The sequence below is a fragment of the Chanodichthys erythropterus genome, chromosome 8 (assembly GCF_024489055.1).
Source record: "Chanodichthys erythropterus isolate Z2021 chromosome 8, ASM2448905v1, whole genome shotgun sequence".
In the NCBI taxonomy this organism is placed as follows: Eukaryota; Metazoa; Chordata; class Actinopteri; order Cypriniformes; family Xenocyprididae; genus Chanodichthys; species Chanodichthys erythropterus.
Genome location: NC_090228.1, coordinates 1962474 through 1976814, shown reverse-complemented (window position 1 = coordinate 1976814; position 14341 = coordinate 1962474). Strand labels below are relative to the sequence as shown.

The window sequence follows — 14341 nt, the reverse complement described above, 5'->3', positions numbered from 1 at the left end:
GCTTAAGAATTTCAACGTTAGTAGTAGGTCATCTGGGGACTTTTTGACAGTACTGTGAATTTGGATACATTCTACTCACAACATACTGTTTTTCACCTACTATAAACTAGAGAAGTATGTGATTTTGGACGCAGCCATTCTTTTTGAGAGCCATAACTTTCCAACTTTGCATAAGTTAACAAGCCCCTTAATTAAGGTTGATGAGAGTGTGATGCTCTGATTTGACTCTGTAAAGACTGAATGCAGTAAATCGACACAGGACGGGATTCAGGGAGCTGGTTTATTTCATTGCTTCTGGGAGGGTAAACAGACACAGTGATTGAACTGCATAAACAGAAGTACAGGACTGATAACCTGATAACAACAAAATCATCTCAGCTCACCAACAAACTACCCGTGTTCTTTCCACGTAAGATTATGACTGAATCACACACACACTCAGACACACACATTCAGCTTCTGCAGGGAATAATAAAGCTAATGCACATGTACTCCAGATTGTTTCGATGCTTCTAAAGGGAAAAGTTCAGGTCCAAATATTGACTACTGAAAGAGAGAGAGAGAGAGAGAGACAGGACAGGTCCAGTCGTACCACTTGAATCATTTGCCTTAATCATTTGCTTTGCTACTTTAAACTTAGAAGCAAAATGCAATTATAGCGACACCATTACAGACCTTAACCCCCTCTGCCCCATACACACACACACATACACCCATAAGACACAATCCAATAAAGGGCATTTGCACTATATCAAATCCAAATTAAACAAAATATGTCATCTCTAGAAAAATCTTCATTCTTGTATGCAAATGTGTTAAGAACGGCTCCAGTCAGTGACACCGCGGTGGAGGAATTGCACTTGTGCAGTCAGCAGAACAGCGACCCTCAGCTCTTCTCGGATTTGCTTTTGCGGATGCGTTTGTATTTGTCGACGTACGCTTTCACCAGGTTGGCCACTTTGTCTGCATTCACCTCGCCACTCTTGCTGTGGCACACCTGAGAGAAAGAGCAAGACATGCGTGCGTATGAAGACATGCATATGAAGCCCCGTGTGCAAAATTCATCATTTGAGTAAACATTATGCTGACACTTAGAGACGGCACATGAACATGAATAATACACTAAAATCAAACTGAATATGCAGAGCTGCAAATGTGATTCGTGAGATGCAGCAAAGAGAATCACTATAATAAATATATATGACTATAATAATAATTTAAAAAAAATTAATCAATTATATACACATATATATATATATATACACATATATATATATATATATATATATATATATATATATATATATTTTTTTTTTTTTTTTATATAAATTAAATATATAAAATATTATATAAAATAATTATATTATAACTATAATATACTATAATTACTATAATAAAAATATGTAAATTTTTTATATATATATATATATATATATATAACATTATACTATAATTACTATAATAAAAAAATACAAAATAAAAAACACTATAAAATAAATATATAAATATGTAATATATAATTACTGTTACGTAATCAAATATAATAAAAATAAATAAAATAAAAAATTTATATATATATATATATATATATATATATATATATATATATATATATAAAAATATATTATATATATATATATTATTTTATTATTATATTTGATTACATAATAGTAATTATAATACATATTTATACTATATTTATTGTATTTTTTATTTTATATTATTTTTAATTTATATATATATATATATATATATATATATATATATATATATATATATATATATATATATATATATATAAATGATTAATTTTATTTTATTTTTTATTAAATATAATAAGAACAATATAAAAATATATATTAATGTATTAAAAAAGAAAAAAATATATTAAAAATAAATATAAAATAAAATGATATAATATAAAAATCAATATAATAAATAGAATATATTAATTAATAATTACTATAATGTAATCAAATATAAAAACAAGGCTGGTCACTACATTTTCCATCAACAGTGGCAAGATTTCTCATTTGTTTTCCATGCAGAAAAAAAGTTTACATTTTACTGTGAATTATATAAACTCTATGAATTGACTAAAAATGTAAACTTACTTTTTCCACAGCTTTGCGTACAATCTCTTTATATTCGTCCTTGTTGATTTCATTCCTCTGATAATATGGCTTAATCGCTGTTTTCACCTCATTGATGGCCCGCTCTTGAATCTGCAGTTTCTGCTTGAAAGGGAAAAGTGTATTTTAGGAAGTGTAGTGCAGGATATGGACATTATTAACATGGAGCCGTTTGCTTGAACGTGATCGCTTGCCTTCTCTTTCTTTGAGCTGTCGGCATGGGCCTTACTGTGAGTCGCGGGTTGGGTGGTGGTGGAGGACGGCTGGGCCACACTGGCCATCCCAACAGGATGAGGCGGCCCAACAACTACTTTGGTTGGCATGGGTTTGAAAGAACCTTTGCCTGGTACAGGAAAACTGGGCATCACCTGCTGTAAAAATAATTAGCACATATATAAATGCACTTAAAAGGGGAAACCACCAAATTAAACATTAAAATTAAAATCCCGACATGTACAATGTTGCTTAATTTTATATTACCAGCACAATCATCTCGAATATAGTGATTTTTTTATTCCAGCTATTTAAAATAATGACATTTTTATGGATTTAGTTTTACTTATCGATAATAACCCTGGTGCTCACCTGAGATAGGTGGCTTTCAGGCGGTACTGCGGTGAAGCCGCCCTGTTGCACAGGTGGAGGTGGTGGCGGAGGCGGAGGCAGACCCTGCACGGCTATGGATGGGACCTGTAGGAGTGACCCAGTGGGGTGCAGCTGTACTGGCACTGGAGGGGGCAAACTGAACTGAGGAGGAGGCTGCAGACCCATGGCTGGAGGTCTCGGCAGCATATGCCCCATGGGGTAACGGAGGACCCCCATCACACCGAGCTGGTGGGGCATCAGTGTGGGTGGTAGGGCTGGCACTGCCTCGGTTGCCAAGGGCGCATTTGGCTCATTCTGTGGGGGATCTGAAATATGGAAAACAGACATGAAAATAAATGTGACCCAAACATATTAAAAGGGAGGTCTAACTTGAGTGGCAAAATGGGCTTATAATTAAACTTGGCTGTCTATGTTAATAGAAATGCAAATATCTTTGAAACTGGAGATACATGACTAGAGAAAAAGAGCTGTGGCATTATCTTCAATACCCATAATGCACTTTTGAAAATCGGCATATTTGTGCTTCAAGGATAAGACTAAAGAAATAACACTGATGCGAAAATGACAAACAATTGTCTATTCAGATTCAACAGATTTTTTTAATCTTTTTTCAACAGAGTGTTTTAATCTCTTTTCCATTGTACTGTGAATACTGCTGACCAACCAATAACATTAACACTTTTAGCCACATGTCCAGAGCTGCTGCGGTTACATAAAACAATGCCTAGGTGGCGCTCATGAACAGAGGGTTTTTTTTAAAATAAATGATTAAACTGATTTTATTATTTCAATTGATTAAACATTCTTTTTCATTACTAAGGAAATGTAACCACTAAAAGGGAATCGAGAAAAATTCAAACGAAAAAAACCCCCACAGCATTTCAGTAAAAATAAAAAACCCAACAAATTTTGAGGCCCTAATTGAATGTAATTTTTGTTAACCATTTAATAATTTGCTGTACAAGTTACATGATTTCAATTACTTGGACATGCTTTATGATTACTAAAGTTGATTACTAAAAAATTGGTTTGAACACAAATCGTATACGAAAATATTTTTTGTTGGTGATAAAGACAGACCTGCTTGTTTTGGGACACTTGGTACAGCTTGATCCTCCTCTTGTCTGTTCCAGGCATTGTTGCCGCCGCCTCTGTCCCTGCGCGAGTAGTAGTTCTGCACATCAGCGGGAAGAGTTCGCCGCACGGCCCAGCTCGACGCCGACGACCACCCTGAACGATCCATCGCCATCTCACCACCCTCAGACTCTTTTCTCTTCCCTCCGGCTCTGTTTTCGTTGAAGCGACTGTAAGAATCTGTGTTATTTGCTGTCCCTGAGAAAGAAGAACGTTGCCTCCAATTATCTGCTGGCTCGCTCTGTTGGCTGGACGACCAGTGTGCTCCTCCTCTACCACGTCCGGCGCTCCAGCCACCCCGAGACCAGGACTCTGCAGGTGGATCGCTTCGAACATCAGTGTCCGGCCAGAGGCTCTCCCTCTCTTTTACCCAGTCCGGGTTCTCGCTCCTGCCTCGATCGGGCGACGCCTCATGGAAGTTGCCATTGTCGGATGAAACAGGATCTCTTGTTGACAAATGCCCAGGTTTTTCCGCATTGTTCCTCCAGTTGGAATTGCGGAAACCTCGTCCACCACCCCTGCTCCGCCATCCATCCGTGCCCCAAGACTCCCTCTTGCGAGGAGAGTGGCCGCCATGATCAGCGCGTTCCTGGGACGGGCTCCGGCGTCCCGGTCGGTTTCTGTTTCTGGAACGACTACGTCGCCTGTGACTCCGCTCCCTGCTACGACTACGGCTGCGATTCCGCCGGCCTTCCCGCTCTTCCTCTTGCTGCTCGCGGCTCCGAGATGTGGATCGGGTCTTGTGGCTACGGTCCCATGATCGGGACCTTGACCTGCGTGAGCCCTCATTCTTAGACTCCCTGGTGGGCGACCAAGTGGTCGTAGGCGAGTGAAAGCGAGACCTGCGGGATCGTCCCTCCCGTTCCCTCTTGTCCGAGCCTTTTGCTTCCTTACCGCAGTCAATCTTGGGCTCTTGATCGGCCGCCTGAGCCACATTCACACTGGGATCTATTTCAGCTTCAGCAGCATGGGCTTCACTCTCGGATGCAGGAGAATCACACTCCATGGGAATGAGGTCAGTGTTGTCCTGAGGACTCCTTGCATTAGTGTCCTTAGTTTCTGAATTAGCTTTCTCTCCAAGAACAGACGAACCAGCAGTCTGATCCTCTTGGAGAGGTGGAAAGCTACTGGATTCCTGCTTGTTGGCATTGTCTTCCGTGGTGTCAGGCTCCGGTTTTAGATCTGCAACCTCTTGGAGAGCTGGAAGGCTACTCGATTCCTGCTTGTCGGAATCATCATCCGTGGTCTCAGGCTCCGGTTCCAGATCCGCAATGTCTTGGAGAGGTGGAACGCTACTCGATTCCTGCTTGTCTGAATCGTCTTCCGTGGTGTCAGGCTCCGGTTCCAGATCCGCAACCTCTCGGAGAAGTGGAAGGCTTATCGATTCCTCCTTGTCGGCCTCGTCTTCCGTGGTATCAGGCTCCGGTTTCAGATCCGCAATCTGGTCCGAAGTGACCGTGGGAGGTTCAGCTGTTGATTCCACTTGCAGAGATGATTCAACGTCCTGGGAATCCGACTGAGACTCTTGCAAATCAGCAGAGGAAAGAGATAGGCAGTCTTCCTCCACTATTGGTGGAACATTCACCAATTCAACTGAGTCTGAATCATTTGTCTCAACTTCCTCCTCCTCCTCATCTTCTCGTGAAACTATCTGATTGTCTTCATCTTCAACCATACTCTTAGTTTCCATTTCTTCTACTGTTGCCGTTTCCTCTTCCTGGTTATTGGCCTCAGTAGGACTCGTCTCATTCTCCATCTCCATCTTGTCCTCCGTATCAACTGGGTCGTCGTCAATCTGATCAGAACTTGCTTTCTGGTCTGTTTTTGGTTCCTCAGATTCTGTTTCCTCATTGACGCCATCTTCCTCATGATTACCAACCTCATCATCCTCATGTTTCTCCACCATCGTCTTCTTCGCACGTCCTTTCCTCTTTGCTCCCGACCTCGGATTGTTCCCCTGCTGTCCCCTGCTCGTAGAAGCATGAGTGTCGTTTCTGGTTTGTGGTGTAGAAGAGGTGGCGTCCGAATCTGTCGCTTGCGACTGTGCAGCTGAGGAATCCTCTGCCTCAGTGCGACTGTGTCGAGAGGAACGTCTGGTTGCAACAGCCTCTGCTGGCTTCACAGATGTCTTTGACCCAGAACCCCTGGTTCCCTTTCTGTCCTCACCTTTGGGGCAGGTGACGGCACAAACTACTCCATGAGGAACTAAGAAACACGGGAGACAAAACAAGTGTTAACAAAAAACATTGCTAAATATAATTGAGGCAAAAAATTTAACTAAAACTAATTAAACTAAAATGAAACAGACAACTCTATATCAAGTGAACTCACCGGTGTGTGCAGAAAGCAGCAAATTCAGAGAAGCGGAAACAGCTGACAGAAGCAGGTGTGAGTGGAGTAACACCCTAAAAGTCAATAAAAAAGGTTTATAACCCAAAATGCACAACAAAGCAAATAGCAGCTAAATCAGTGGCGCCTGCTGTTGTACGGCTGTACGCACTGTGCGTACCTTGAGAGGGCACTAATTAATGCCGTTTTTATTTTTTACATAATTTTTAAATTGATTATTAAAATCTATTTGCGTACACTCATGACATATTAAGAGAGCAAGAGAGAATGAAAATAAATAAAGGTGTGCGTTTGTGTGTTATAAAGTCAAACGTGTGTATGCGTCCATGGGTGGGCGTGAGGGATATGTGAAAAGAAATCTGATTGGTTAGTTTAGTTTCGGCGTTTTTTCCACACTTGAAAAATTATGTTACAGATAGTAAATGTTTAAAAACAGGCTCAAAATGAGTAAACGCTCTTTAAAACAGCTAAATTCGACTGAAACATTTGCAAAAAGGCCTAAAACTATTGAGTAGGGATGGAGAAATGAAGCCTCTTAAATCTTTGAAACCTTTCCCGAAACATTTAGAGAAAAGCTGCAAAGTATCAAGAGTGTCAAAACAGCGCCATCTTGTGGCAGGTAAAAAGTACGGCACCCATAAACTCGAGTGCGCAATTCCGTTGTTTTATCGATTAAGCACAAACAAAAGCCTGGCGACGCTAAATGTGTTTATTTCAATAATATAATTCACATATTAAAGTTTGGCAATAGATGAAATGGATCAACAAAAACAATAATTAGGCCTCTAATAATAGCATAATGCTAATGCATACTGAGCTCTTTGAGGCAAGTAAATTGTGCTGTTATTTTATTGTAAATACAGTTTATGACAGAACATATGATGACGTAGTATAGGCTACAGGCTTATATATTTAAAATGTTTAGTAAATGGACTTGAACTTCTATATAGTAGTGGTCTGGGTTCAGGTTCAAACATTCTCACACGCAAAGTGAAGTTTCACTTGACTAGAAAAAATGCGAGGATCGTTTCTCTGAAAACAATATCCATATTTTCGGGACAAAGCTGCTCAGACAACGTAAAAAACAAAACAAAACAAAAAATTCAAGAAGCATTAAGCACATTAGAGTGCAGTTATGTGCATCAGATTTTCTAAGGGGGGAACATGAAAGAGACAGTGGATCCCTTGATTTGTACAGCATTAGATCGATTCCACCAACTCACTGAGTGATTTAATCGTTTTTTTGTGGACAAAAAAAACAAAAAAAAAGGATTTAGTTCTGTGTGTACCCTGAGATAAAATCCTGCAGGCGCCCCTGAGCTAAATAATACAAATACTAAATTTATATTCTCATTTACACCTATAAAACAAAGTACTACAATTGACCAACAAAAAAAAAAATGTAGTTTCAAAACAAAAGCCGAATCAGAATAAAGTCGAACTCCCCTAATAAACAGGAAGAGATCATCTTAACATCATGGGTGCAATGAGATTCAAACTGGAGGTTTCAGCAGTTCTTGCTGTTTTTGAGTGCACCATGCATCAGATTCTCAGTAAACAGACATGTTCCTCACCTGGGCACACCTGTAGAGAGGACAGGTACAGAGGCAGGAAGCCATCTGCGTTTTCTTTCTAATCTCCTCCACTGAACAACATCTGGCCCCTCCTCACAAACATCAACAGATCCTGCCCTACAGTGCAAGACAGAAACAACAAACAAAACACTTTAACCTTCTAGTCTTGATGTTGTTTTTGTGCTCTACTAGAACTGGTTTTCCTGCTTGACTGTTTATTATTTTCCTCATATTCTCCATTGTTGCAGCTCCTCTACTCACAGTCTGTCAGTAACGCTCTGTTTAGTTCCTGTTTCTATGAAGCCCCTCCTTCTGAAAAGCACAATGTGCTCTGATTGGTCAGCTGGAGCAGTGTGTTGATTGGTCACGTGCTTCGAGCGTGTTTTGGAAATGTCCCGCCCCTTACCATAACCACCAGTTTCAACACACTACTAACTTATTTTGGGCTGGAATTATTTAAATGAGGAATATTGTGACGTGTTCATTCCCGGAAGAACTACAATGGAGGCGTTTCGGGAAGTTCAGAAACAGTGACACTGATATGGAAAATAACTCCTGCTGGAGGGACTTTGCAGATCTTTTCATGCTCAAACAGCAACATTACACACTAAAGAAAGATAATAGGTCCATCCAAGAGACACTGTTCAGTCAAAAAAGAAACAGAAAGCACATGATGCTCTGCCGTCAGGTCAGTGTGCACTTACACGATCTGCGTCAGCGTGCCGAATGTGGCTCCCTGCTGGCTGGGCAGTGATGGGTGAAAATGCTGAGTGAGCAGAAGAGAGTGGCATGAGTCTCTCCTCACCTGCACACATAAACACTGCTTAACACTTCCTGTTTAATCCATATGCAATAAATGAGACCAAAAGCAGGAATACATTAGCCCAATACTAACCTTTCTGTTTTTATCCATAGATGCATCCGAGTCACCTGCCGGGGAATAAAAGACATTTATTTTGGAAATATTATTTTCAATGACTCTCTCAAAGACTTCACCTGTTTCTTTCATTACTGATTCAATGACTCACCCATTAAGACTTCACTTGTTTCACTACTGGACGAATCATGGTATGTCTGTATAAATATTTGTTTGTATATTGATGGTTTTACACGTTTGTACCCAATGTTACCTTCAATAAAAAAATAAAAAAAATAAAAAAAACTACTGGACGAATCAGCGTTTTTGAACAAATCTCTTGAATGAACGATTCAATGACAAATACAGTTTTTAACAGTCACTTCTCGCCACCTACTGGTGTAACGACGCAACTGATCTTCATTTGAAGCGTCAAGTTACTTTCAAAGGTTGATTCATTCTGTTTTTTAATGGTTAATCATGCAGCTCTACCTCAAACATAATCTAATGAGAGTCGTTTCAACAGGCAATATTCTTGTTTATGCAACTTGATCTCCCGACAACATCTGTGGCAATTTCAACAGGTCTCTAACTTTGTGAAAGAGAAGTGAAAACTTATATTGTGCAGTACCAGAATAAAACAAAAATTATCTTTTGCAACCTACACATTACATATACCAATACTTAATAAGATTTCAAGCTGAAATTCACATTAACAGTAATTTATGTTCATGTTTATTCCTAATAATGCATTAAAATATTATTATATGACAAGTCCAAAGTACTTTCCATTAAATCAAGAGAACTTAAGTTGAATTTAACCTGGAATAAGTGTTTCATATTGAAATATAACATAAGCACCTCATAAATAAGTCAGGAATCAATATTTAAGCACATACCTTTTCTGTGACATTTCTGTTTGGCATTAGCTCTTTTCTCTTGTGTTCTCTCCAGAGTTCCTGTCTCTGCCCTGTTAACGACACAATTAACTATTAAATAATCAGATGAACATTAAAATGAACATGCAAACGCAGCCACGCAGCACTTACACAGAGACGCGGCGTATCCGTTGACCATCCTGACTGCAGCACGCGCGCAGCTCTGACAGTCTGAGCGCCTTCACTGGAAGCTGAAACGCAGAGAAGAAGATCAGCTGAGTTTCATCAGGAATCAGAGGCTCTTACAGAGACATACAGGACATCAGGAGGACATCTGACCTTGATGAACTGCTGCGAGGAGCCCTGCAGGTAGATCGCACTGAAGGGTCTGCGGTCCACTGGGCAGGACTGAACCATCTGTAGTCCATCACACACATCATCACACATTACAGTATGTAGTACACAGATCATACAGGCTGTTAAAGCTGTCACTGATCTATAAATATTAGGGATGTTGCGGTAATGTATTCGTCCCGAATCGTACGGTATGGATGTCACAGTTCGGTTCATGCAGCCAGTTACAGGCAATCCACACTCCAATCCAGAATGGGGCGCGAGCGGTAATACAATGCTGTTTGCCAACCACCACAACAGGAAAAAGAGCCGAAGAAGAAGAACAGTGCATATGCGAATGACTTGAGCCCTTGAACACAAAGTCCACTAGGTAGTGCACATACGTTGACTGCAGCTTTCTGCGCTCATGAACAAAGCAGAATACTTTGAAAGGCTCGCGCATTCAACTGGAGCGGAAGGCAAAAAATTGAGTATAGGAGGGTTGGGCTGAAGCTTGAATGTTTAAGTAGTTTGAATAGTTGGAAATACTTTTGTACTTTTATAACACAAGATGCTTTTCAGTTTTGTAGCTGATTGTGACCAAATACCTTTTGTTTTTTATCACCCTGCAAAAAAATATGACCTATGTGTATTCTGTTTAATGCTTAGTGCTTAATACACTAAAGTAAGCTGTACTGTACTAACTAGGGGACTGAATGCTGCTGGGTGGAACAAACTGATTTGTACTACTGTGTTCAAAATAAATGAAAAGAAACCTAGCATTGTGGATTTGTTCCTTTGTCCGGTAACACTTTAGGGTCAGATTAGGGTCCAATTTTCACTATTAACTATTAGCATGCTTATTACTAGAATATTGGCTGTTTATTAGTACTTATAAAGCACATATTAATGTGTCTTATTCTGCATGACTATATTCTATATTCCATAATCCTACTTTATTAACAACTACCTTACTAACTATTAATAAGCAGTAATTAGGGGTTTATTGAGGCAAAAGTCATAGTTAAGTGTGACCAATTTTTCCTATTGTACTGAAATTGTACCAAACCAAAACGTGACTACAAAGCCAAGGTACGTACCAAACTGTGACTTCTGTGTACCGTTACACCCTTAAATATATATATATATTATATATATTATATATATTATATATATTATATATATATATATATATATATATATATATATATATATATATATATATATATATATATATATATATATATATATATATACACACACACACTACTGGTTAAAAGTTTGGATTTTTTTTTAAGTTCTCTAAAGAAGACTCTTATATTGACCAAGGCTGCACTTAATTTAAAAAAATAAATAAAAACTTTGATTAAAATAAATTATACAAAAACAGATTTAATGTAAATAAATGCACGAATGAATGCATAAATAAATATATAATAATAAAGTATCTAACAGTATAGTATAGGGTTGTCACGATACCATAAAAATGTCTTACGATACTATACCAGCTGAAGTATCACGATACCAAGTAGTATCGCGATACCATGCAGTATACAAAATGAACCAAACTTTCATAAAAAACATGAAAACAGACCAGATTTTTCTCTGAATAGCCTACTTCATTAATGAGAATGAATAACAGGCTTTTATTACCAATCAAATGAATCATTGTAAACAAAATTCATCTTAGCACTGCACAGAAGCTGTATGAACTGACATTACGATGTAACATTTATGCATTTACACTTCAATTACAATTGCATAAATAATGTTATGATATTAATGTTTCAAATATAAAATTTGAATATAGAAATAAAAATGTTGGCGGAAAAAAATGATAGAATAGACCTACTTTTAGATGGGAGACTAAAGTCGCTAGTAGGTGGCAGCAAGTGTTAATGATCAAGTCAATGAACCATTCAACCGATTCGTTCAAAACGGCTGATTCATTCAGGAACGAAGCAAATGACTTTCTTAATGAATGGATTAGTGAGTCAGTGACTCGCCCAATTTGTTCAAAAACAGATTCATTTAGAAACGAAACAAAAACAGCGCTCTTGCTCGTGTCACGAACTATCAGGAGCATTTTTGCCAGCCTATCTTGAAATATTTAACCCTGACTGGAGAGCAGTAGGCTATGTAGCCTATATTAAAACATATATTACATTTATAATTAAAAAATCACGATTGGTATGATTGATAAGAACCGAGAGCAAACCCGCTATAACTTATTGATGAATGGAATTGCATTTGTCTGAATCGTGTTTGTCGTGTTTCTAGAAACAAACTATTTAATCTTTTCCAGAAGTGGCCAAATGAGCAACGGAAAACTGCGAGAATTCAGTCTTATATAAAGATTTTATGATGTTAATTAAGTGAATTTCAGACCATTCTTCCAGATTAAATGACAACAACAACGTGCAAGCGCAACTTTATCTCATTGCAAAATGAACTGAAGCATCAGGAAACAATAAGGCGCTAATTCTACAGAGCATTTACTACACAGGGCACAGCAGACAGTCAACGGCAGTCTCTTGTAATGTTTTTGCAGGCATGCATGTTCAATTGAAGTGTACCTGCCACACATACAACATTCCTTACGGTACTGACGATACTACCGTTTGAAAAATACAATGGCATCGCCAGTATTTTGAAGCTTTAGTATCGCGATACTACCGTAGTACCGGTACACCGTGCAACCCTAGTATAGTACTATAATGAGTATAAAAAAAAATATGTAACGATGTAAACTAAATATTTTCAAAATAGTATTTAGGGGCTAATTTATAGAAATAACTTTCCACAGTATAAATTGTGTCTTTAAACATATGCCACAGCTTAAAATTGTGATTTTTTTTTTGTATTCATTTTTTAAGGATTATTTGATAAATAGAAAGTTCAAAAGAACAGTTTTTTTTTCTAATCTTTAAAAAAAAATCAGAAATCTTTATAAATGTATCTACATTATCTATATAATGTCAATTTTAATTAATTTGATGTGTCCTTGCTGAATAAAAGTATTTTCTTTCTACTTAAATTTTATTTATTTTTTTTTAAATCTTTTGAATGGTGCTTAAGAAATGTTTCTTGAGCATCAAATCATCATATTAGAATGATTTCTGAGGGATCATGTGACACTGAAGACTGAAGTAATGATGCTGAAAATTCAGACCAGTAGTTTATGTGTGTGTATGTATGTGAATATATAATAACACACACACACACACACACACACACACACACACACACACACACACACACACACACACACACAAATAGAGTATGTGGAAGTGTTTTATATCTGACAGCTGACCTGAGCCCAGCGGAGGATGCAGGCCGAGCAGTAGACGTGTCTGCAGCAGTCCGGCACGGCTCTATCCGTCCGTCTGGGACGGTTCAGACAGATCGGGCACCGCTGATCCTCCTCATCCTCCAAACTGCCCTCTGAGTTCTGCCCACCTGAAAAATCACAAACTCAATTTTACTAAAAAAGCTTCAACAAAATGCAACCACAATAAAACATGCAGTGCATTCCAGTCAAATTCAACAGCTCAGTCCATAAGCCCTGTTCACTTCAGTGTGTGTGAAGTAGATGAGCATAAAGCCCAACTCACCCTTTCCTGGCCCCTCTTGCATCTTTGGCTCCGGGTCACAGCAGCTCCGAGCCCTGATTTACTATACCAGCACATTTAAAGTAGAAACATAATAAAGCACAGATTCAGATACATGAACATCATCATAATGACAGCGTAACTCAGTCACTGTGTCTTTATTTGCTCTGTTTATTTACTCCCTCTCTCTGTCTCAGCACAGCTGAAGTTTGAGTTGTTCATTAGCAGTCTTTAGCGATAACAGAGGCCTTTAGAGCGTTTTATACTCATTTAAATCCGTCCCACATGAATAATTAATAAGAATAACACACCTAGACACATACAGAGATGTTTACATGTCCCGTTTATAAGTTCAGACTCTTGTTTATCAGTGTGACGCGGCTAGCTGTGTTAGCATCTGCTGTCATTAGCGCACTCACCTCCGCGCGCGTCGCTCCACGGGCTTCAGATCATATAATAGCACGCAGGACGATCCTTAGCGCTAAAACATACACTTTTCGTGCACTTTCATGAGCACTTGAGCTCGTAATTGCGATAGATTTAAAGGCGCCCGGCCACATGTGGGTCAGAGGCTGCAGTTCCGCCTCTTCACCGCTGTGGGGCGCTGCAAAGGGGCATGATGGGAGACTCATCGCGTCATCACGTAGGGTTTAAGGTTCGCTGAAGTAAAATTCAGTAGAACGGCGGATGATGAACATTATTCTGAAAAATGAAAAAAATCCACCAGAGGGCGCTCCTTTTAAAAGTTTTTTAAAACCGTTTTCAATTAACGTTAAACAAAATGATTAAACGTCACACACACACACACACACACAAATATATATATATATATATATATATATATATATATATATATATATATATATAT

The 14341-nt window shown here is 38.5% G+C and overlaps 1 protein-coding gene across 6 annotated transcripts; it reads right to left on the bottom strand.

Moving 5' to 3' along the window:
- Window positions 1-267: 267 nt before the first annotated feature.
- On the bottom strand, window positions 268-14072 carry scaf11 (SR-related CTD-associated factor 11). 6 transcript variants are annotated; one of them, XM_067391382.1, is made up of 15 exons: window positions 13893-14072; window positions 13477-13537; window positions 13176-13321; window positions 9869-9946; window positions 9701-9780; window positions 9551-9621; window positions 8691-8725; window positions 8500-8600; window positions 7796-7912; window positions 6204-6277; window positions 3819-6077; window positions 2718-3043; window positions 2327-2503; window positions 2115-2237; window positions 268-997 (listed from the first exon to the last, which is right to left on the bottom strand). In XM_067391382.1, exons 2-15 carry the CDS (start codon window positions 13496-13498, stop codon window positions 887-889), a joined length of 3720 nt encoding a protein of 1239 aa, XP_067247483.1. In that variant the 5' UTR covers window positions 13499-13537; window positions 13893-14072; the 3' UTR covers window positions 268-886. The 6 variants fall into 6 exon arrangements, with proteins under 6 accessions (XP_067247483.1, XP_067247485.1, XP_067247486.1 ...); XM_067391384.1 differs by having other exon boundaries at window positions 2115-2234; XM_067391385.1 differs by having other exon boundaries at window positions 2327-2500.
- Between the last annotated feature and the right edge of the window lie 269 nt (window positions 14073-14341).

What these genes read in the sequence shown, in the direction of transcription:
- scaf11 (XM_067391382.1), bottom strand. Translation starts at nt 13,498, where the DNA reads ATGCAAGAGGGGCCAGGAAAGG. An exon ending in CCTCGCAGCAGTTCATCAAG is followed by an intron (nt 9,781 to 9,868) that starts GTCAGATGTCCT and finishes TCTGCGTTTCAG; the next exon opens with CTTCCAGTGAAGGCGCTCAG. An exon ending in ACAGCTCAAAGAAAGAGAAG is followed by an intron (nt 2,238 to 2,326) that starts GCAAGCGATCAC and finishes TTCCCTTTCAAG; the next exon opens with CAGAAACTGCAGATTCAAGA.